Source organism: Coenobita brevimanus, chromosome 3 (genome assembly GCF_032717465.1).
Source record: "Coenobita brevimanus isolate Jiangsu-jjx chromosome 3, ASM3271746v2, whole genome shotgun sequence".
NCBI lineage: Eukaryota > Metazoa > Arthropoda > Malacostraca > Decapoda > Coenobitidae > Coenobita > Coenobita brevimanus.
In genome coordinates, this window is record NC_136956.1 from 20,867,520 (window position 1) to 20,892,972 (window position 25,453).

A 25,453-nucleotide genomic window follows, 5' to 3' on the forward strand; every position below is an offset into this window, starting at 1 on the left:
CCACAAGATTGTTCCCTCCAAGAAAAAACAAAAATAACAGCCTGGAGCCAGAGTGACATCAACAAGCATTGAAGATTGTGACAACAATCATGACTGACAGACTACTTGAGTTGCAGGATTTGCCACAAAGCCTCTGGTCCTGCAGCATCAGGGTTGAGTGCCACTTGACTGAGCCGATTCGGGCATTGGCTCACTGGCCTGTTATTGTGAGTTGGTAGGTATATTATGTATCACAGCACCTTAATTTATGGAAGGTGGTAGTAATGCAGTACAGTCTCATCCATTCAAACATGTAATCTGGAAGAACCTCCACTCTTCTGTTTCCATGCAATAATTGCATGATGCAGTGGCCTTGTGTCCCAGAATAGTTGTTGAACAGTCTGCCACAGACTCAAAAGCCAGGTGTTGTTAATGTCATAAACCCAGGTTGTAAATTATGTGCCCTTGTGACAATGGGGTTCACCACCAGTGGTGTAGTCAGCAGGTCTTCATTAATGGGGAAGGGTCAAGGTGAGGCCAAACTGTAACTAAAGGGGGGGGGGGAGTATTATTGCACAATTGGCACACATTAAATAAACTAAAATTTCAAATGAGAGGGCTGTGCTTTTTGACCAAGGATTGGCCTCCCCAGTGGCTGCGCCATCCGTCCCCTTTGTTTTTCCCTACATCCATTCATAGTCAGACACTGTACTACGGGAGGAGGTGGACCCCTATAATTGCCTCCATGTCACTCTGTCGTCCGACTTTAAGCCGTCCCCACTCCAACTCATACCACTCTCCACCTCAAGTTCCTCAACCCCTCCCCACCTCTGCCTCCAGTGTATGTTACCTGTAATTACAATCATACCAGTACTTAAGAGATTTTAGTAATATTTTGGCTATAATCTAGGTATTTAATGAATTTATGCCGATATTATTGTTTTCGACGCTTTCTAGCTTTTTTTAAGTCACCTCAAGAACTGTCTGTATTTAGCAATAGCTTAACTATAGATTTCAACCATATTTTAGATCTAGTGTGGGTAATTCATCAGTATTTTGCCAAACTCTAAAGGTATTTGTACTTTCCACCTCTTTTTGAGAGTATTTTTGTGTATAACAATATTTTAGCGACTCACGACAAGGTTAGCAGTATTCTAGCGATTTAGGTGAGTTCAGCAGCATCTGAGGGTGAGGTGTCCTTTCAATGTGTGACAGGCGGTAGTTGAAGAATGTAGGGCATAACGGCTGTTGTTTGCACTTATTCTAGCAATTTTTAGTGCATTTCTGTATATATTACGATAAGGTTAGCAATATCCTAGCGATGTATGATGAGTTTAGCGGCATTGTGGGGTTTGACAGTCGTGGCCGTCAGCTGTTTAACAATGTATGGTGTTAGTGTGTGTGTGTGTGGCTGTAGTACACCAATATAGGCTATGACGGCTGCCAGGTGGGAAGTTTTCACGGAGTACTAGTTGTATATGTGTAGGTGAGTCCATTTTATTCGTTAAATATTGAGAAATGTATTTATGCCTGATTCACGCCGATTATATCCAGATTTGCCAAAGCACATGCGGAAAAATTTAACCTGTCGTCTGTTACTCATTTTTTTAATTATTTTGAATTACAGATACAGTATGCATGATATTTTGGTGTGGTTTAAATTATTATGGGGGTAATTATCAGGAAAAACATGGCAGCTGTGGGTTAGTTGTGGATGGATTAAGGTACCAACCCAATTTATGTCTATAATAATTGAATTTTAAGATATTATACGATGGTACAGGCCAGCGTAACGATCTGACTCAAAGGGGTGATGTTTTTCTGGATAATTACCTGATTTTGGCATCTTTTCCAAACCAAGTCACCATTTATGATTTGGCTTTTTTTCCAATGATCTTAATACCTTCATTTTCGTGATTTATTTTTGTGTTTATTCATGTTACCTCAAGACAGGTTTATTTAATGTAGAAGAGTACTTTAGGAGTGAAGGAATTTATGGAGACAACTAGCCATATGCTCAGTTTGTCCAAAGTGTGTTGGGAAGTGTAAAATTGAACAATGAATGTGGACCTGAACGCTAACTTCCGAGAACACAGGGATGAAAGTAATTTTTTTTCTGATTGGCAAACATTTTCATTCCATTTCATCCCCTAAAACTGCAAATAAATTTCATCCAAGTGTACAGCCTTATGTTGTGTATTCCTGCCAGGTAAGGAAGCTCCCTAACACCTCTTCCTTAGTGATTTATTTTCCAAACTACTCATCAGTATCATCTTTTTTGCTTCTTAAATCTTTTTAATGTCAATATAGATTGCATGAATAAATGTCTGCCGTTATCAGTCTATTTCCAGATTCCTTAATCCCGTAAGGGGTGGCCACAATCAAACTGCCTCCATGTCACACTGTCCCCTGCCATTTCATTGCCCTGCTTCCAGCTCACACCCTCCACTCTCATATACCAGTACCTCTCCACTCCATCCCTCCAGCTCATCCTTGGCCTCCCCCTCCCTCTCCCTCCAGCATGAATAACACGGGCGAATTTAGTAACGGAGCAGAATCAGAAATAAACCAGTGAGGAAGAGGTGTTACTGAGCTTCCTAACACAGGAATTTTGCCCTACGTCTAACCCTCAGTTTGAAAATTATAGGCAAAGGTGAATCATAACTTAGAATAAAAGAAAAGAATTGTATATTGTCAGGCGTGAAAGGACTGATCTTGCTGGTGAGTCTCTTGAGTGTGTGGAAGAGTTTTGTTATTTGGGAGACATGTTATGTGCTGGAGGTGGGGCTGGAGCAGCTCTGTGGCTAGAGTGAGGAATGGTTGGAAGAAGTTCAGGGAGCTGTTGCCTCTCCTGACACTGAGAGGGCTCTCCCTCTGTGCTAAGGGGTCTTTGTATGCAGCATGTGTTAGGAATGTAATGCTGTATGGTAGTGAGACCTGGGCAGTACAGGAAGAGGATATTTGCAGGCTCAAATGTACAGAAATGACAATGATTAGGTGGATGTGTAGTGCATCGCTGAGCGCAAATGATAATGAGTGATGATGATGATGGCGTTGATAGTGTTGCCTCCCCAGCGCGCGATGACGGGCTACCAGCTTCCCTCCCTGACGACGGTGGTGTGTGGGGTGTTTGTGGCGTATATCCTACACTCGGTGTGGACCCTCGGACAACTCTTCATCCCGCCCTCCTGCCCCACGCCCACCGACTGCATCCAACCACTCATCGCATATAATCCATCTTTTCAGGTACTCGTTTATCTGTTTATCTATCTGTTTATCGGTTTGTTTATCTATCTATTTGTCTCTTTATCTATCCATCTGTCTGTAGCCAGAATGTGATAATGATGATGATGATGGGAGTTGGATTAGGAGTTATAATAATCTATCTATCTATCTATTGCCAGATGCCTTAATCCTCACAGGGTGGCCACAAACAAATCGCCTCCATGTCGCCCTGTCCCCTGCCATTTCACTGCCCTGCTCCCAGCTCACACCTCCCTCTCTCATATACCTCTCCACTCCATCCCTCCATCTCAACCTCAGCCTCCCCCTCCCTCTCCCCCCCTCCACCTCACTCACATACACTCTCCTCGTCAGTCTCTCATCCTCCATCCTGAGGGTCACGGGTTCAATTCCTTGCATAGTGGTAATATATTGGATGATTTTTCCTGTGTAAAGAACATGTTTCTCTCTTCATACTGTTAACTATCTCCTATCTATCCGCTGTTAACTATCTCCTATCTATCCACTGTTAACTATCTCCTATCTACTGTTAACTATCTCCTATCTATCCACTGTTAACTATCTCCTGTCTACTGTTAACTATCTCCTATCTATCCACTGTTAACTATCTCCTATCTGTCCACTGTTAACTATCTCCTATCTACTGTTAACTATCTCCTATATATCTACTGTTAACTATCTCCTATATATCTACTGTTAACTATCTCCTATATATCCACTGTTAACTATCTCCTATCTATCCACTGTTAACTATCTCCTATCTATCCACTGTTAACTATCTCCTATCTATCCACTGTTAACTATCTCCTATCTATCCACTGTTAACTATCTCCTATCTATCCACTGTTAACTATCTCCTATCTATCCACTGTTAACTATCTCCTATCTATCCACTGTTAACTATCTCCTATTTATCCACTGTTAACTATCTCCTATCTATCTGCTGTTAACTATCCTATCTATCCACTGTTAACTATCTCCTATCTATCTGCTGTTAACTATCCTATCTATCCACTGTTAACTATCTCCTGTCTATCCACTGTTAACTATCTCCTATCTATTTATTGTTAACTGTCCTATCTATCTGCTGTTAACTATCTCCTATCTATTAACTATCTCCCATCGTTTCAACAGCTCGTGGCCTACACCTCCCTCAAGCGACAGCCCAGGGAGGCATCGGATCTCGCTCGCATTCACTGGATAGAAGACTTTGACTACCACACACCCCAGGAGACCAGCGTGGAGGTGTCTCTGCCTCGGAGAGTTCGCGACAACGGCACTTTCTATCTCCATGTCTTCCTCACATCCCCGGACATCGATCCACGGGTGATTTATTCTTTTATTCATTTTTTGTCCTCCACTTTTGATCTCCCTCTCTTCCTCACATCCCCAAACGTCCGTACATAGGTGACTTATTCTTTTAATTATTCTTTGTCCTCCACGTTGGCGTTCATTGCTTCTGTCTGTCTGTCTCTGGCTATCTATCTATCAATATCTATCTGTCTCAGTGTATCTGTGTAGCCATCTGTCTATCTATCTGTCTGTCTGTCTGTCTACTTATCTATCTGTCTATCTATCTGTCTTGCCTGATGCCTTAATCCCATAAGGGGTGGCCACAAACAAATCACCTCCATGTATATTCCCATCAGTTAAGGAAGCTCCCTAACACCTCTTCCTTAGTGATTTATTTTTGCATACAGCTGGTTATTGGAAGGATGTCTGTAACAAGATGACAGTAAGGTGTAATAAACAAAATAAATTGCCTAGGAAAAGGTGTTAGGGAGCTTCCTTAACAGAATAATGGCCCAAAAAAAAGAGAAATTTGAGATGATGATGATGATGATGGTGATGATGATGGTAGTGATAATGATGGTGGTGGTAATGGTGATGATGATGATGATGACAGTAGTAATGATGATAATGATGATGATGACAGTAGTAATGATGATAATGATGATGATGGTGATGGTAGTGATGATGATGATGGTGATGGTAGTGATGATGATGATGGTGATGGTAGTGATGATGATGATGATGGTAACAATTATAATGATGATGATGGTGATGGTAGTGATGATGATGATGGTGATGATGATGATGATGATGGTAGTGATGATGATGTTGATGGTAGTAATGAAGATGATGATGATGATGATGGTGATGGTAGTGGTGAAGATGATGATGATGGTGATGGTAGTGATGATGATGTTGATGGTAGTGATGATGACAGTAGTAATGAAGATGATGTTGATGGTGATGGTAGTGATGAAGATGATGATGATGGTGATGGTAGTAATGAAGATGATGATGGTGATGATGATGATGGTGATGGTAGTAATGAAGATGATGATGGTGATGATGATGATGATGATGGTGATGGTAGTAATGAAGATGATGATGGTGATGATGATGATGGTGATGGTAGTAATGAAGATGATGATGGTGATGATGATGATGATGATGGTGATGGTAGTGATGATGATGGTAGTAATGAAGATGATGATGGTGATGAAGATGATGATGATGATGATGGTGATGGTAGTGATGATGATGATGATGATGGTGATGGTAGTGATGATGATGGTAGTAATGAAGATGATGATGATGATGATGGTGATGGTAGTGATGATGATGGTGATGGTAGTGATGATGATGGTAGTAATGAAGATGATGATGGTGATGATGATGATGATGATGGTGATGATGATGAAGATGATGATGATGATGATGATGGTGATGGTAGTGATGATGATGGTAGTAATGAAGATGATGATGATGGTGATGGTAGTGATGATGATGGTAGTGATGAAGATGATGATGATGGTGATGGTAGTAATGAAGATGATGATGATGGTGATGGTAGTAATGAAGATGATGATGATGATGATGATGGTGATGGTAGTGATGATGATGGTAGTAATGCAGATGATGATGATGATGATGGTGATGGTAGTGATGATGATGGTGATGGTAGTGGTGATGATGATGGTAGTGATGAGGATGATGATGATGGTAGTAATGAAGATGATGATGATGATGGTGATGGTAGTGATGATGATGGTGATGGTAGTGATGATGGTGATGATGATGATGGTAGTGATGATGATGGTGATGGTAGTGGTGATGGTGATGGTAGTGATGAAGGTGATGGTGATGGTAGTGATGATGGTGATGGTAGTGATGATGATGGTGATGGTAGTGATGATGATGGTGATGATGATGATGGTAGTGATGAAGATGATGGTGATGGTAGTGATGATGATGATGGTGATGGTAGTAATGAAGATGATGATGATGGTAGTGATGAAGATGATGATGATGGTGATGGTAGTGATGATGATGATGGTGATGGTAGTAATGAAGATGATGATGATGATGATGGTAGTGATGAAGATGATGATGATGGTGATGGTAGTAATGAAGATGATGATGATGATGGTAGTGATGAAGATGATGATGATGGTGATGGTAGTGATGATGATGATGGTGATGGTAGTAATGAAGATGATGATGATGATGATGGTAGTGATGAAGATGATGATGATGGTGATGGTAGTAATGATGATGATGGTGATGGTAGTGGTGATGGTGATGGTAGTGATGATGATGGTGATGGTAGTGATGATGATGGTGATGGTAGTGGTGATGGTGATGGTAGTGATGAAGATGATGATGATGGTGATGGTAGTGATGATGATGGTGATGATAGTGATGATGATGGTGATGATAGTGATGATGATGGTGTGGTAGTAATGAAGATGATGATGATGATGGTAGTGATGAAGATGATGATGATGGTGATGGTAGTGATGAAGATGATGATGATGGTGATGGTAGTGATGATGATGGTGATGGTAGTAATGATGATGATGGTGATGTGCATTTCAGCACTGGGATGATGTGGTGTCTGATGAGCAGTCCGTGTACGCGTTCTCAAAACTTACACACTACCACACACCGGACCCTGCCACCTTCAACCTACTGGGCAAGGATGAAGAAGACCAAGTAAGAGAGAGAGAGAGAGAGTGATGATATTTTATAATGATGATGGTGGTGAGAGAGAAAAAGAGAGAGAGTGGGGGGGGGGGAAGAGAGAGAAAGAGAAAGAATGAAGATTTTGTATAAAGATGATGGTGGTGGTAAGAGAGAGAGAGAGAGAGGCAGACAGAGAAAGAGACAGACAGACAAAGAGAGAGAGAGACAGAGAGAATGAGAGACAGACAGACAGACAGACAGAATGATTACTGGGTATGTGTAAAGGTAATAGATTTGGTGATGATAAAAGTGATGATGATGATGATTAAATTTACTTAGATTGGTTTAGTGGGTAATTAAGGCGCTCCAATCGGATTGAGCCGGTGCAGGTTTATATCCAAGGGGTGGTTGGGGTTTATTGCTCATGTAATGCCACTGAGGGATGAGTGAGGCTGGTCACTCTCATCTTAAATGTCAGCACCAACTTGCCTAGCCCCGGCCTCCTACGCTTCTCATGGGGCAACACAGGATTGGATGATGAATGAATGAATAATAATAATGATAATAATAATAATAATAATAATAAATCCACAGGTTGAGAGTAACCACAAGGCCAGCCAGTATGACCCGCGTCCCACCACACACTTCCAGTCGCGCGTGGTTCTCAGCATCTTAACCGACCCCATACCACTGCCCCGCCACAACCTGCCCTACGACCTGGGACGCAGCTTGAGACTGGATTCCCGGGGACGTTACCTCCCACTGCTGCACGTCGATAATCTCAGCGCCAGGCTAAGGGACCTTGTTTTGGTGACCCCAGACACACGCACTGTTACTCTGACGTTCGTGTACGCTCCTATCTCCTACGGCAAGCTGAGGTGAGAGAGAGAGAAGGGGAAGGCTAGATTATAAGCTGAATTAGATGATTTATTTTTTTTATTCATTTGTTTAGGTGGGGAAGCTCACTATCCACTCACTCGTGCTGCTCTTGGGTGTCTGCCCTTTCCTCTCCTCCATCCTTCTTTTCTTCCTTTCCTTCATTCTTTCCTCTTCCTTCTGCCTGTGGGTGACTTTACACTCCCTCTTCTGTCTTTCTTTCCTTCATTCTTTCCTTTTCCTTCTGCCTGTGGGTGACTTTACACTCCCTCTTCTGTCTTTCTTTCCTTCATTCTTTCCTCTTCCTTCTGCCTGTGGGTAACTTTACACTCCCTCTTCTGTCTTTCTTTCCTTCATTCTTTCCTCTTCCTTCTGCCTGTGGGTGACTTTACACTCCCTCTTCTGTCTTTCTTTCCTTCATTCTTTCCTCTTCCTTCTGCCTGTGGGTGACTTTACACTCCCTCTTCTGTCTTTCTTTCCTTCATTCTTTCCTCTTCCTTCTGCCTGTGGGTGACTTTACACTCCCTCTTCTGTCTTTCTTTCCTTCATTCTTTCCTTTTCCTTCTGCCTGTGGGTGACTTTACACTCCCTCTTCTGTCTTTCTTTCCTTCATTCTTTCCTCTTCCTTCTGCCTGTGGGTGACTTTACACTCCCTCTTCTGTCTTTCTTTCCTTCATTCTTTCCTCTTCCTTCTGCCTGTGGGTGGCTTTACACTCCCTCTTCTGTCTTTCTTTCCTTCATTCTTTCCTCTCCCTTCTGCCTGTGGGTGACTTTACACTCCCTCTTCTGTCTTTCTTTCCTTCATTCTTTCCTCTTCCTTCTGCCTGTGGGTAACTTTACACTCCCTCTTCTGTCTTCCTTTCCTTCATTCTTTCCTCTTCCTTCTGCCTGTGGGTAACTTTACACTCCCTCTTCTGTCTTTCTTTCCTTCATTCTTTCCTCTTCCTTCTGCCTGTGGGTAACTTTACACTCCCTCTTCTGTCTTCCTTTCCTTCATTCTTTCCTCTTCCTTCTGCCTGTGGGTGACTTTACACTCCCTCTTCTGTCTTTCTTTCCTTCATTCTTTCCTCTTCCTTCTGCCTGTGGGTGACTTTACACTCCCTCTTCTGTCTTTCTTTCCTTCATTCTTTCCTCTTCCTTCTGCCTGTGGGTAACTTTACACTCCCTCTTCTGTCTTTCTTTCCTTCATTCTTTCCTTTTCCTTCTGCCTGTGGGTGACTTTACACTCCCTCTTCTGTCTTTCTTTCCTTCATTCTTTCCTCTTCCTTCTGCCTGTGGGTGACTTTACACTCCCTCTTCTGTCTTTCTTTCCTTCATTCTTTCCTCTTCCTTCTGCCTGTGGGTGACTTTACACTCCCTCTTCTGTCTTTCTTTCCTTCATTCTTTCCTCTTCCTTCTGCCTGTGGGTGACTTTACACTCCCTCTTCTGTCAGTCTTTCCTTCATTCTTTCCTCTTCCTTCTGCCTACAGGTGACTATACACTCCCTCTTCTGTCTTTCTTTCCTTCATTCTTTCCTCTTCCTTCTGCCTGTGGGTGACTTTACACTCCCTCTTCTGTCTTTCTTTCCTTCATTCTTTCCTCTTCCTTCTGCCTGTGGGTGACTTTACACTTCCTCTTCTGTCTTTCCTTCCTTCATTCTTTCCTCTTCCTTCTGCCTGTGGGTGACTTTACACTCCCTCTTCTGTCTTTCTTTCATTCTTTCCTCGTCCTTCTGCCTGTGGGTGACTTTACACTCCCTTTTCTGTCTTTCTTTCTTTCATTCTTTCCTCTTCCTTCTGCCTGTGGGTGACTGCACTGAGTGACAAGCCAAATGGTTTCCTGTACACCAAGAAACCATTTACTACGCTGGGTGGTAACCATATAACCAAATTATGGCGCCTGGTGGTTTAGTGGGTAATTAAGGCGCTCCAATCAGATTGAGCCGGTGCAGGTTTATATCCAAGGGGTGGTTGGGGTTGATTGCTCATGTAATGCCACTCAAGGAAGAGTGAGGCTGGTCACTCTCATCTTAAATGTCAGGACCAACTTGCCTAGCCCCGGGCTCCTACGCTTCTCATAGGGCACCGGGTCGGTCAGGATCACTTGATGGTCGTGATCGTCAGCTTTTTACCATCCCGGAAGGGAGCTGAGAGCTCATATAGTCCGATCCAAGGGCAAGGCTGATACCTTCACACACGCACACACCTGTCCCCTTGCTCAAGGGGGACAGTAACCACCCACTTCGTCAGTGAAACTTTTCACAACCTGAGCGAGGCGCGAACTCCCGCCCACCAGTTGGCAAGCGAGAACGTTACCACTGCACCAGCGAGCGGTGTACACAGGAGTGGATGATGAATGGATGGATGGAAATTTAATTAACTTGGGAAAGACATTTGGCACTGATTGAGATAGACTGAGATGGTTTGGGCATGTGGAGGGGATGGGGGATGACAATTGGGTGTGGAAGGTGTGAAGTGTGAACGTTGGGGGTGGGGTTGTGAGAGGCAGACCGAAAAAGACCTGGGACGAGGTCATAGAGTGTGACCTCAGGGATAAAGGACTGAATAGGGAGGCTGCCAGAGATCAAGCAGCATGGAGAGCCGGCATTAGGGCATTGATTGATGTAGACTGAGATGGTTTGGGCATGTGGAGAGGATGGGGAATGACAATTGGGTGTGGAAGGTGAGAAGTATGAACGCTGGGGGTGACAGTGATTGACTGATGATGATGATAATGATTGATGGTTGACGGATAACGGTAATAGACGACGATGATGATGATGATGATGACAGTAACGATGATAATGATGATTGATGTATGACGACAGTGATAACTATGATTACAATGACAGTGACAGTAGCGATGATGAAGTTGATTGACGGATGATGATTATGAATGATGATAATGATGATTGATGGATGATGATGATGGTGATTGATGGATGATGACAATGATGATGACGATGATTGATGATGATGAAGAACAAGTTGATTGAATGTGATGACAGTTATAATAATCTATCTATCTATCTATTGCCAGACGCCTTAATCCCGTTTGGGGTGGCCACAAACAAATCGCCTCCAGATCGCCCTGTCCCCTGCCATCTCACTGCCCTGCTCCCAACTCACACCCCCCTCTCTCATATACCTCTCCACCCCATCCCTCCATCTCATCCTCAGCCTCCCCCTCCCTCTTCCCCGCTCCACCTCACTCACATACACTCTCTTCGTCAGTCTTTCACCCTCCATCCTCTCCACATGGCCAAACCACCTCAGTGTGTTCCTCATAACACTTCCTATCACATCCACACCACAACACTCCTTTATATCCTCATTCGTCAGCATGTCTCTCCATGTGACTCCACAGGCTCCTCTTAAATAACTCATTTCCACTGCTCTCACTCTTGACTTGTGTCCTTCCAACAACGTCCAAGCTTCACTTCCATACGTTAGAGTTGGTATCACAATACTGTCATGTAGTAACTTTTTCACTTCCATGCTCACTTCCCTGTTTCTTATCACTGCTTTCAAAGAACCAGCAACCTTTCTTCCTTGTTGTACCCTTTCAAGCACTTCACCCTCCAAACCTCCATCCTTACTCATCACACTACCCAAGAGTAATCACTCTAATATCCGGATGCCCAATAACCGAACATCCCCACTACCCGGACCTTATCGTCCTGGGATCCAACATTCCCAAAATGGTCCGAAAACCCAAAAAAAAAATTTTTTTAAATCGATTTTTTGCCGTCCGTAATTTGAACTTGCCGCGCGCGCCGCGGGAGAGCATTGTTTTGGTTCGTCATTCCTCCGACGTCCGATAGAGCGCCGCTGCATCCTCCCCACTTCCCGCCTGTCTCTCACCGCAACTGGACCTACGCTCTTCGCCATGGCTGCCCACGTGCTCGCTTTTGTGGTGGTGCCGTACTTGCTGCAGGGCCTCCTGCTGCTCTCGGCCCTCCTCTTAGTGTGTGTGATGATGGCCCCGCCACCTGAGAAAAGGAAGAGAGTGGTGTTGACTCTGGAAAAGAAGAGGGAGATATTGGAGAAAGTTGATGCAGGTTGGTCTTCTTCCCGCATTCTCCGCGAGTTCAACCTGGCCCGGTCGACTTTGTTCGATATCAAACGTTCCCGAGACAAACTCATACAGTACACGGCTGACTTCTCGTCGCGAAGCAAACGCAACGTGGAAAGGAAGGTTATGTTTACCCCCAAGTTTGCAGAAATCGACCGATCCACGTTGATTTGGTACCGACAGCAACGTGCAGCTGGTGTGATGGTACGTGGAACGGAGCTGAAGGCTGCTGCTGAGAAGTTCGCAAGGCTTCACGACGCCCTAGACTTCAAGGCATCCGAGGGTTGGCTCTTCGCATTCAAGTTGCGACATGGCCTTACTAACCGTAAAGCACATGGCGAAGCATTGGACGCTAACGAGGATGGAGTTGACGAATTTCGGCACAAGGTGAAAGGCTTGATCGACAGGGAGGGCCTCACTCTCGGTCAAGTCTATAACTCAGACGAAACTGGCCTATTCTATCGCTCGCTGCCAACGAACACTCTAGCCGAGGAGACGGAGAAGCGTGTACTTGGCCGCAAGCTTTCTAAGGAACGGATATCTGCTTTGTGTTGTGCCAGTGCTAATGGCATGCACCGGCTTAAGCCCGTTGTTGTTGGCCGTGCAAAGCAGCCTCAGTGCCTTTGTGGGGTGATGGATGTCCTTCCTGTCGTATGGTACCATTCTTTGAAAGCATGGTTCACAGCTGTGATTTTCAAAGACTGGTTTCACCATCACTTCGTCAAGGAGGTCATCCATTACCAGACGAAGACACTGGGAATCCCTCGTGACCAGGTAAAGGCTCTCCTTCTGCTCGACAATGCACCTGCCCACCCGTGCGACAAGGACTTGGTTGCTGAGAATGGCCGTATTAGGTGCATGTTTCTGCCATCTAATACGACTGCTCTCATTCAACCCATGGACCAAGGAGTGATTGTGGCAACAAAGCGCCTGTACCGTCGGAAGTTCCTGGACGAGGTGATGGTTGTTCTCGAGGACGAGGACGAGCGCAGGGAAGGACGTGACACTCGAGGCAAGCGGACTTTGGAAAACCTTCGCCGCTACAACATCAAGTCTGCGCTGTACAACTGGGCTAGTGCATGGAAGGAAGTCCTTGTGAAAACTCTTGAAAATGGTTGGTCTCGTCTGCTTCTCGGAACAGATGTGGAGTACGATTTTCTGGGCTTTGACGTGGATGACTTCCATGCACGGCTACGTACGCACGGCGACGATGTTGATGTGGACAATGTTCGTGAGTGGTTGGACGACGACGAGGGCGATCCTGGGTATCAGACGTTGTCTGATATCGAGATCGCGTCTTCAGTTGCTGGTGTCAGTCCCGAACTTGAAGATTCTGACGACGAAGGCGACGATGATGCAGACTCCTCTCAGCAGGACACTACTCCAGCCATCCCCAAGCTGAGCGCACTCCGGGAACATCTAGAGTTCGTCCTAGACTACCTGGAACACCCGGACTGCGACAGGGAGATGGGGCCCTTGGGACTCGTGGAGGAAGTGCGTGCTTTCAGGCAGCGCATCATCAATCGCCAGAATCATCGGTCCTTGCGTCAGTCAACGATTGACAGTTTTTTCAGGCCCGTGATCCCTGCTGTGCCAAGCCCTGGCTCCACTCCGTTGCCTCCCCAAGACAGGCCCTCATGCTCCGAGCCACAGCCCAGCACATCAGCTACAGTGGAGTCACCGCTCAACGTGAGTTTGCGGCTTTCGTCAGAGTCTTCTGCAGTTGGTACGCCATCACCATGACCCAGCGATGCACCCCTTGGTCGCCTGCCAGTGATACTCTCGGACTCTGACAGTGAATAACAGCAAGAACTTTTCCACTAGACCACACGGGAATTTTGAGTGTTGTGCAGTGAAAAAAACGGTGTGTTGTGTTAAGGTTTTCGAAATGAGAGAAAAGACTCAGTGGAAACAAAATTTAATGTAACTAACCTTCTTTGTTTTGGCTTTGGAAAATTAAAAAAACTTGGGAAAAGTTAATGTGCAACACTAAATTAAACTGGAACATTATTTGGACTAAAGTGAACACTGTGAAGAGAACGGACTTCTGTGTGTTATTGACTAAGTTCAGTGCAAGACTTCAGGAAGAGTGTAGTGCAAGTGCTTCAGGAAATCATTCTTACTGTCAGAGTTCGAGAGGAGGCGGTTATTCATCGAGGTCGTCAGGGACTTGCTGTAAGTAGCCAGAATGTTTCATACTGTACTTTTTTCCATACTATACTTACCAGAGTGTTTCATACTGTACTTTTTTCCATACTATACTTACTTCATTTCACTCTTTAATGTCCTTTATTGGTGTGAATAGGGTGTTAGTAGCTATGCATGTGCAGTAGGAATGTGTTTTTCAAAGTTAGGCTAGGTTAGGGTCCATAAGTACCAGAATGTTTATTAATGTATGAACATACTTCTAAACCCTCATTTTATGTTTCTTTTGTATTTATTTCAGTCATTTATGTGCCTTATTGATGTGATTTGGGTGTTAAATAAGTACTGTGCATGTCCAGAGGGAGTTGTATAGGTGTTTCTCTGAGTTAGGGTCCATAAGTACAAGTCCATAAGCTGGGGCCCAATATCCGGACAAAACCAGTAACCGAACGTACCGATGGCTCTATTACTCCAGATATTGGAGTGATTACTGTACTTAAATGTACTCACATTTTCCAATTCCTCACCATCCAACCTGGCTGTACATTCACTGACTTCACCTCTCTCAAAGACCATCACTTTACTCTTCCCTACATTCACCTTTAGATTCCGTTTCTTACACACTCTCCCAAACTCATCCACCAAGCCTTGCAGCTCCCCTTCGTCTTCTCTCAACAACACAGTATCATCTGCAAACAACACTACAGGGAGTTTCCAAACACTATCCTCTCTCACCAGGGCCACTCCAACATCCACTACCCTACCTTGCACCTCTTTTATTGCCCCATCCATGTACAGATTGAACAACCATGGAGACATGACACATCCCTGTTTCAACCCAACTTTCAAAGAGAAAAATTCACTTAGTTCACCATCCACACGCACTGCAGCCATCGCACCATCGTACATACTCTTCACAGCATTCAACAACTTCCCATCTACTCCATATATTCTTAACACTTTCCACAATCCTTGTCTATCCACCCTGTCATATGCTTTCTCCAAATCCATGAAAGTCTCATACAACTTCTTTCCCTTCTCTAGAAACTTTTCCACTAAAGATCTAAGAATGAATATCTGATCTACACAACCTCTTCCCTTCCTAAAGCCTCCCTGTTCTTCTCCAACTAATTTCTCTGTTCTTTCTCTAACTCTGTCAATAAGTATCCTACCATACACTTTTCCTATTATACTAAGAAGACAAATGCCCCTATGATTACCACACACTTCTTTTTCCCCTTTTCCTTTGTACAAGGGAATAATTATACCTGACTTCCAATCCTCCGGGACTCTACCTTCCTCCCAGGCCAATCTGCACATCTTCCACATCCATTCTACTACTATCTCTCCCCCATGCTTCAGCATTTCAGCACACACTCCATCAATTCCTGGGGCTTTCCCCATTTTAACTTTCTTCATTGCTTCCACAACTTCTATCCTACTGATTTCTTCCTGTCTTCTCACCTCACTCCTTCTCCCAGCCATTCCCCAGCCACTTATACTCGCATTACTTCCATCCTCTATGTTCAACAATTCCTTAAAGTGTTCTCTCCATCTGCTCACTTCTTCTCCCTTCTCCACTTGTAATCTACCATTTTATAATAATGATGATGATAATGATAATTTACGATGATGATGATGATTGATGCCATTGATGCTCCACAGGTTATGGCTACAGTTCGAGGCTGCTCTCAAGCCGATGTCGGACTTGGGGTTTTCAGCGAAGGACCTGGATGAAGTGAAAGGCATTTTCTCAGACACCAATCTGTACTTCCTCTTTATTACCTTCCTCGTCGCTGCTCTTCATGTACGTATTGCGGTTATTAGTCTGTCTGTCTCTCGTATTGTATCATGTTGCGTCTCCATCTCTGTGTCTGTCAAATGAAGGATGTTTTCTCCGACACCAATCTGTACTTCCTCTTTATTATCTTTCTTGTCGCACGTACGTATGTGGTTGATTTTAGTCTGTGTGTGTGTGTGTGTGTGTGTGTCTCTCTCTCTCTCTCTCTCTCTCTCTCTCTCTCACTCTCTCTCTCTCTCTCACTCTCTCTCTCTCTCTCTCGTATTATATCATTTTCTGTCTCCATCTCCGTATCTGTTTATCTACTGCCAGACGCCTTGATCCCGTAAGGGGTGGCCACAAACAAATCGCCTCCATGTCACCCTGTCCCCCGCCATTTCACTGCCCTGCTCCCAGCTCACACACCCCCTCTCTCATATACCTCTCCACCCCATCCCTCCATCTCATCCTTGGTCTTCCCCTCCATTGCCCACCCTCCACGTCACTCACACACTCTCCCTGTTAGTCTCTCACTCATTATTATTTCCCTTTCTTAGCATAACCACTCATATACAAGAATTAAGTAATATCATTGACTATACTCCTTTCACCTTAACTTGGCCCAGATTTTTGTCCTTTTGCAGCTTATTTCACGTAGCTCAGTGGCAGAAAAAGACAATACTACGGCTCTACATCCTTTCCATAGCACTTCTTCATGACTAGCATCATATTCTAGTGTTAAAAAGACAATACTACGGCTCTACATCCTTTCCCTAGCACTTCTTCGTGACTAGCATCATATTCTAGTGTTAAAAAGACAATACTACGGCTCTACATCCTTTCCATAGCACTTCTTCATGACTAGCATCATATTCTAGTGTTAAAAAGACAATACTACGGCTCTACATCCTTTCCATAGCACTTCTTCATGACTAGCATCATATTCTAGTGTTAAAAAGACAATACTACGGCTCTACATCCTTTCCATAGCACTTCTTCATGACTAGCATCATATTCTAGTGTTAAAAAGACAATACTACGGCTCTACATCCTTTCCATAGCACTTCTTCGTGACTAGCATCATATTCTAGTGTCACCTATTGGCTTTACATCCTTTCCATAGCACTTCTTCATGACTAGCAGCATATTCTAGTGTTAATCTATTTGCTCTACATCCTTTCCATAGCACTTCTTCATGATTAGCATCATATTCCAGTGTTAATCTATTGTTACAACAGCTCTACATCCTCTCCATAGCACTTCTTCGTGACTAGCATCATATTCTGGTGTTAATCTATTGTTACAACAGCTCTACATCCTTTCCATAGCACTTCTTCGTGACTAGCATCATATTCCAGTGTTAATCTATAGTTACAACTCAGCATTCAAGATGGAGAGATGGCAATTTTAGGCCAAGTTAGAGTGAAAAGAGTATTCATGTTGGAGAAATGGCAGCTTTATCGCATTAAGAGTACAGCATTCTTGGTCTTCCTCTCCCCAGATGCTGCATGACTTCCTAAAGAGTGTCACATTCTCGGTCTTCCTCTCCCCAGATGCTGTTTGACTTCCTGGCCTTCAAGAATGACATCTCGTTCTGGCGCGGTCGACGCAGTATGGCCGGCATCTCCCCATCCTCGGTGGCGTGGCGCGCGGTGTCACAGGTCATCATTTTCCTCTACCTACTGGACGAAAATACCAGCCTGTTGGTGTTGGTGCCAGCTGGTGTAGGTGGTGTGATTGAGGTGAGGTAGTGATTGTTGTATTGATGTTATTGAGGTGGTATTGGTGGTGTGATTGAGGTGAGGTACAGTGATTGTTGTATTGGGGTGGTATTGGTGGTGGTATTGAGGTGGTATTGGTGGTGGTATTGAGGTGGTATTGGTGGTGGTATTGAGGTGCTATTGGTGGTGGTATTGAGGTGGTATTGGTGGTGGTATTGAGGTGGTATTGGTGGTGGTATTGATGGTGGTATTGGTGGTGGTATTGGTGGTGGTATTGAGGTGGTATTGGTGGTGGTATTGAGGTGGTATTGGTGGTGGTATTGGTGGTGGTATTGGTGGTGGTATTGAGGTGGTATTGGTGGTGGTATTGGTGGTGGTATTGAGGTGGTATTGGTGGTGGTATTGGTGGTGGTATTGAGGTGGTATTGGTGGTGGTATTGAGGTGGTATTGGTGGTGGTATTGGTGGTGGTATTGAGGTGGTATTGAGGTGGTATTGGTGGTGGTATTGAGGTGGTATTGGTGGTGGTATTGAGGTGGTATTGGTGGTGGTATTGAGGTGGTATTGGTGGTGGTATTGGTGGTGGTATTGAGGTGGTATTGGTGGTGGTATTGAGGTGGTATTGGTGGTGGTATTGAGGTGGTATTGGTGGTGGTATTGGTGGTGGTATTGAGGTGGTATTGGTGGTGGTATTGGTGGTGGTATTGAGGTGGTATTGGTGGTGGTATTGAGGTGGTATTGGTGGTGGTATTGGTGATGAGACACACTGATTCCTTGTACCTTATATTCCTCAAATCTATCAGGCTAATTATAATGAAAATAATGTACAATAGACACATAACTGAATCACTGTCTATCTTTCTATCCATCTGTCTATCTATGTGTCACCAAATGCAATCTTTCTCCTTTTTAATATTCCGTATTCCCTAACAGCTGTGGAAGGTAACCAAGGCGTTCCACATCCGAGTGTCTGGGCGGCGGGTGTGGATGGAGGGCGGGCGGACAGATGCTGAAAGTACCACACAGGAACTGGACTCTGAAGGCTTCACCTACCTTCGCTACCTCCTCTACCCACTGCTGGTTGCCGGAGCTATATATTCACTCCTTTATACCCCACATCGCAGGTACGTGGCGCTTATACCCCACTCGTTTCGTTTATAAAGCCTCCAACCTGCTCGATCTCTGGCAGCTTTTCTCCTGTTTGATCTCTGGCAGCCTCCCTACTTGTTACTTTTATAGTCTTTTACTCCACATCGCAGGTACATGGTGCTTATACTCATTTCATTTCGTTTATAAAGCCCCCAACCTGCTCAATCTCTGGCAGCCTCCCCTCCGTACCTCCTGTTGGTGGCTAGAGCAGTATGTTAACTGCATTTGGGGATGAAGTGCTTGAAAGGGTACAGCAGGGAAGGAAGGTTGTTGGTTCACTGAAAGCAGTGATGAGAAATAGGGAGGTGAGTATGGAAGTTAAGAAGTCACTGCATGATAGTATCGTGATCCCTACCCTGATGTATGGAAGCGAGGCGTGGACCTTGCAAGAGGGGAACAAGTCAAGAGTGAGAGCAGTGGAAATGAGTTACTTGAGAGGAGCATGTGGAGTGACATGGAGGGACAGGTTGACGAATGAAGAAGTGAAGGAACGTTGTGGGGTGGATGTGGATGTGGTTGAAAAGATTAGGAGAAATGCACTGAGGTGGTTTGGATATGTGGAGAGAATGGAGAGTGAGAGACTGACGAGGAGAGTGTATGTGAGTGAGGTCGAAGGGGGGAGAGCGAGGGGAAGGCCAAGGATGAGATGGAGGGATGGAGTGGAGAGGTATATGAGAGAGGGGGGTGTGAGCTGGGAGCAGGGCAATGAAATGGCAGGGGACAGGGTGACATGGAGGCGATTTGTTTGTGGCCACCCTTTACGGAATTAACGCGTCTGGCAATAGATAGATAGATTATTATTATTATTATTATTATTATTATTATTATTATTATTCATGTTTTCAGCTGGTATTCATGGATCGTCAACACCCTCGTCAATGGCGTGTACGCATTTGGCTTCCTGTTTATGCTGCCTCAACTCTTCATCAATTACAAGCTGAAGAGTGTGGCGCATCTGCCCTGGCGAGCGTTTATGTATAAGGTAGGGATTGACGAGTACTTTAGGTGGGGATTGATGAGCGTTTATGTATAAGGTAGGGATTGATTGTGGTAGGTGGGGGCGCTCACCATCCACTCACTCGATGTAGTGCCGCTCTCGGGTGTCCACCCTTTCCTCTCTTCCATCCTTCTTTCCTTCCATCCTCATCTATCTTTCTTTCCTTCATTCTTTCCTCTTCCTTCTGCCTGTGGGTGACTTTACACTCCCTCTTCTGTCTTTCTTTCCTTCATTCTTTCCTCTTCCTTCTGCCTGTGGGTGACTTTACACTCCCTCTTCTGTCTTTCTTTCCTTCATTCTTTCCTCTTCCTTCTGCCTGTGGGTGACTTTACACTCCCTCTTCTGTCTTTCTTTCCTTCATTCTTTCCTCTTCCTTCTGCCTGTGGGTGACTTTACACTCCCTCTTCTGTCTTTCTTTCCTTCATTCTTTCCTCTTCCTTCTGCCTGTGGGTGACTTTACACTCCCTCTTCTGTCTTTCTTTCCTTCATTCTTTCCTCTTCCTTCTGCCTGTGGGTGACTTTACACTCCCTCTTCTGTCTTTCTTTCCTTCATTCTTTCCTCTTCCTTCTGCCTGTGGGTGACTTTACACTCCCTCTTCTGTCTTTCTTTCCTTCATTCTTTCCTCTTCCTTCTGCCTGTGGGTGACTTTACACTCCCTCTTCTGTCTTTCTTTCCTTCATTCTTTCCTCTTCCTTCTGCCTGTGGGTGACTTTACACTCCCTCTTCTGTCTTTCCTTCATTCTTTCCTCTTCCTTCTGCCTGTGGGTGACTTTACACTCCCTTTTCTGTCTTTCTTTCCTTCATTCTTTCCTCTTCCTTCTACCTGTGGGTGACTTTACACTCCCTCTTCTGTCTTTTTCCTTCATTCTTTCCTCTTCCTTCTGCCTGTGGGTGACTTTACACTCCCTCTTCTGTCTTTCTTTCCTTCATTCTTTCCTCTTCCTTCTACCTGTGGGTGACTTTACACTCCCTCTTCTGTCTTTTTCCTTCATTCTTTCCTCTTCCTTCTGCCTGTGGGTGACTTTACACTCCCTCTTCTGTCTTTCTTTCCTTCATTCTTTCCTCTTCCTTCTGCCTGTGGGTAAATTTACACTCCCTCTTCTGTCTTTCCTTCATTCTTTCCTCTTCCTTCTGCCTGTGGGTGACTTTACACTCCCTCTTCTGTCTTTCTTTCCTTCATTCTTTCCTCTTCCTTCTACCTGTGGGTGACTTTACACTCCCTCTTCTGTCTTTTTCCTTCATTCTTTCCTCTTCCTTCTGCCTGTGGGTGACTTTACACTCCCTCTTCTGTCTTTCTTTCCTTCATTCTTTCCTCTTCCTTCTGCCTGTGGGTGACTTTACACTCCCTCTTCTGTCTTTCTTTCCTTCATTCTTTCCTCTTCCTTCTGCCTGTGGGTAACTTTACACTCCCTCTTCTGTCTTTCTTTCCTTCATTCTTTCCTCTTCCTTCTGCCTGTGGGTGACTTTACACTCCCTCTTCTGTCTTTCTTTCCTTCATTCTTTCCTCTTCCTTTTGCCTGTGGGTGACTTTACACTCCCTCTTCTGTCTTTCCTTCCTTCATTCTTTCCTCTTCCTTCTGCCTGTGGGTGACTCTACACTGAGTGACAAGCCAAATGGTTTCCTGTACACCAGGAAACCATTTACTACGCTGGGTGGTAACCATATAACCAAATTATGGCGCCTGGTGGTTTAGTGGGTAATTAAGGCGCTCCAATCAGATTGAGCCGGTGCAGGTTTATATCCAAGGGGTGGTTGGGGTTTATTGCTCATGTAATGCCACTCAGGGATGAGTGAGGCTGGTCACTCTCATCTTAAATGTCAGCACCAACTTGCCTAGCCCCGGGCTCCTATGCTCCTCATGGGGCAACACAGGATTGGATGATGGACGGATGGAATAATAATAATAATAATAATGTTCTTTTCTCTCTCTCAGGCGTTCAACACGTTCATCGATGACCTCTTTGCGTTCATCATAACAATGCCGACAGCGCACCGAGTGGCCTGTTTCCGAGACGATATTGTGTTTGTTATTTACCTGGTGCAGCGATGGTGAGTCACAGGGTTGGGATCTCTCTCTCTCTCTCTCATATTCTTTGTGTGTTGTCTGCATGCCTATCTATGTATTTATATTCTCTCTCTCTCTCTTGTGTGTGTGTGTGCGTGTGTGTGTGTGTGTGTGTGTGTGTGTGTGTGGAAGGAAGAAGGAACCCAAGGCCAGAAGCTCACAAATTGTTCCCTCCAAGAAAAACAAAAACAATATAACAGAGCCAAATTCAAGATGCATTCATTTTGAGATGCCTGGACACACTGCATTTGAAAGACTGAAGGTCATAGGCAGTAGGAAATATAGACAGAGGAAGACAGTTCCAGAGTTGACCTGTTGCATACATGAAGGACTGAGAGTATTGGTTAACTTACCTTCCTACCTACCTACACTGGAGGTCATAGGCAGTAGGAAATACAGAAAGAGGGGGACAGTTCCAGAGTTGACCTGTTGCATACATGAAGGACTGGGAGTATTGGTTAACTTACCTACCTACCTACCTACACTGGAGGTCATAGGCAGTAGGAAATACAGACAGAGGGAGTTCCAGAGTTGACCTGTTGCATACATGAAGGACTGGAAGTATTGGTTAACTTACCTACCTACCTACACTGGAGGTCATAGGCAGTAGGAAATACAGACAGAAAGGAATTTGATGATGGTGGTGGTGATGGTGATGGTTGTGGTGATGACCCTTATGATGATGACAAAGATGGTGGTGGTGATGATTTTGGAATAGTGGTGATGATTATGTAAATGACAGTGGTGGTGGTGGTGGTGATGATAATAATGATGATGATGATGATGACTATGATGATGATGATGATAATGATGACAGTGATGATGATGATGAGGAGGAGGAGGATAATGATGAGGATAATGATGATGATGATGGTGACAATGATGATGATAATGATGACAGTGATGATGAGGATGATAATAATGATGATGACAGTGATGATGATAATAATAATGATGATGATGATGATTTTCCTTTCGTTTCCTATATTTTCCTCTGTTTCCAGGCTGTACCCGGTAGACAAGAGCCGAGTGAACGAATTTGGCGAGTGTGGTGAGGAGACGCCAAAGAAGAAACAGGAGTAAAGAAACGCGATGGTTGGAGCCCCTGACAGGTGGATTCCCAAACGCACAACGCCGCGCAGGGGCCGTTGACCGGTCTCCTATACCCCGTTCACTCAGATCTGACAGCTGGAGCCGAGAAATGTTCGAATTAATTGCGTCTATACCCCATTGTCAGGTTTGAGTGAACGGGGTATAGACACAAGCATCTCACTGTCTTGGCTCTCTCTCTCTCTCTCTCTCTCATTCAATTCTTGCTGATGTCTTGATGTTATTTAGATAGGGAAAGACATTTTGAACTGGTCACTTGTATATACTGCCTGTCTATCTGTCTATCTATCTGTGTCTATCTTTAGCCAGACGCCATAATCCCATAAGGGGTGGCCGTTTGTCTTTGAGTTAGTTGTTTTACGGGGAGGGGCACTAACCCTCCACCAACCCACTTGTTGACACGTAGGGAACACGAATGGGTTGGTTATATGGTTACCACCCAGCGTTGTAAATGGTTTCCTGGCTTACAGGAAACCATTAGGTTGTCACTCAATGTAAAGCCAGCTGAAAAGGAAAGAAGAGTAATAACAAGTGACAGGAAAGATGGGAGAAATAGGAAGAGAGGAGGACAGGCACAGAAAAAGAATGATAAAGGTGAAGGAAGAAGTAGGCAGCACTACATCAAGTGAGTGGATGATGGTGAGAAATAGGAAGAGAGGAGGACAGGCACAGAAAAAGAATGATAAAGGTGAAGGAAGAAGTAGGCAGCACTACATCAAGTGAGTGGATGATGGTGAGAAATAGGAAGAGAGGAGGACAGGCACAGAAAAAGAATGATATAGGTGAAGGAAGAAGTAGGCAGCACTACATCAAGTGAGTGGATGATGGTGAGAAATAGGAAGAGAGGAGGACAGACACAGAAAAACAATGATAAAGGTGAAGGAAGAAGTAGGCAGCACTACATCAAGTGAGTGGATGATGGTGAGAAATAGGAAGAGAGGAGGACAGACACAGAAAAACAATGATAAAGGTGAAGGAAGAAGTAGGCAGCACTACATCAAGTGAGTGGATGATGGTGAGAAATAGGAAGAGAGGAAGGCAGACATACAAAAAAAGTGATAATGTAGAAAGTAGAAGGATGATGTAGGCAGCACTACATCATGTGAGTGAATGATGGCCTCTGCCACCATGTACTGTAGACTTAGGTAACTGCTTTGTGATGGAGAGAAGCCTTCAGGTGGTGGCACTGGTAGAGACAGGCTGCTCCACTGCCTGGTTACACACACACGTCCCTCAACTCCCTCCCTATCCCCGAAAACGACGATGGTGGGCAGCAGGAGGAGGTTAGGAGTCAGCCTGCAGTCCACTGGGTTCACGAGCAGAAAGAAGAACTAGTAAGAACAGCAAGAACAACAATTTAAGAACAGTAACATCAAAATCCATCCCTACCCAACAAGAAGGAAATAATAAGAATGATAGTTGACATAAATTAAACCCACTCCTATTTCTATTTCTCAGCTTATATATCCAATTTCTCACCATCCCCAGACACTTATTGCCCTGAGAGAGAGAGAGGGAGGGAGGGAGGGAGGGAAGGAAGAGAGACAGAGAGAGGGAGGGAAGAGGCAGAGGGAAGGAGGGAAGAGAGACAGAAAGAGGGAGGGAGGAGAGACAGACAGAGGGAGGGAAGAGAGACAGACAGAGGGAGGGAAGAGAGACAGACAGAGGGAGGGAGGGAGGGAAGAGAGACAGACAGAGGGAGGGAGGGAGGGAAGAGAGACAGACAGAGGGAGGGAAGGAAGACGGAGGGGAGGGGAGGGAAACTGTAGTGAGGGACAAGATCAAGATGGCAATAACAAAGAAAATACTGTATCTGTTATCTGTAAACAACTTATACTGTGTAACCAATTTCTCTCCTCTCTCTCTCTCTCTCTCTCTCTCTCTCTCTCTCACCGCCAGTTGTTTTCACATTTTTTTTGTGTACGGAAGAAACTTTTAACTGCATGGGTTAGATTTTTTTTTATGCAAGAAAGAAGGAACCCAAGGCCAGGAGCCCACAAAGTTGTTCATCATTTTGTTCTTGTCATCACTGTATTGTATTTGGCAAGGGGATTTGTATTATTATTATTACTATTATTATTATTATTATTAATTATTTTATTATTATTATTATTAGGGTAGGAAAGGAGGTCAGGATGATGATGATGGTGGTGGTGATGTTGATGATGATGATGATGATTATTATTATTATTATTATTATTATTGGGGTGGCAAAGGAGGTGCAGATGATGATTATTTATTATTATTATTATTATATAATTACTATTATTATTATTACTCATTATTATTATTATTATTATTATTATTATTATTATCATTATTATTATTTACTGGATGGTTTAAATATAGCTCGCATTT

General features: G+C 44.4%; 1 protein-coding gene across 1 annotated transcript; it reads left to right on the top strand.

The window, feature by feature from the left end:
- The first annotated feature begins 1,353 nt into the window (after positions 1–1,353).
- LOC145393587 (lipid scramblase CLPTM1L) lies at positions 1,354–24,603 on the top strand. Its single transcript, XM_080267708.1, has 11 exons — positions 1,354–1,465; positions 3,055–3,225; positions 4,357–4,548; positions 7,111–7,227; positions 7,792–8,075; positions 15,938–16,079; positions 17,606–17,794; positions 18,706–18,896; positions 19,768–19,903; positions 21,854–21,969; positions 22,990–24,603. Exons 2-11 carry the CDS (start codon positions 3,061–3,063, stop codon positions 23,066–23,068), a joined length of 1,611 nt encoding a protein of 536 aa, XP_080123834.1. The 5' UTR covers positions 1,354–1,465; positions 3,055–3,060; the 3' UTR covers positions 23,069–24,603.
- The last annotated feature ends 850 nt before the right edge of the window (positions 24,604–25,453 follow it).

Bases quoted from the DNA above. Each gene is read 5' to 3' on its own strand.
- LOC145393587 (XM_080267708.1), top strand. From the start codon at position 3,061: ATGACGGGCTACCAGCTTCCCTCCCTGACGACGGTGGTGTGTGGGGTG. The intron at 8,076-15,937 runs GTGAGAGAGAGA...GATGCTCCACAG, and splicing joins ATCTCCTACGGCAAGCTGAG to GTTATGGCTACAGTTCGAGG. The intron at 17,795-18,705 runs GTGAGGTAGTGA...ATTCCCTAACAG, and splicing joins GTGTAGGTGGTGTGATTGAG to CTGTGGAAGGTAACCAAGGC.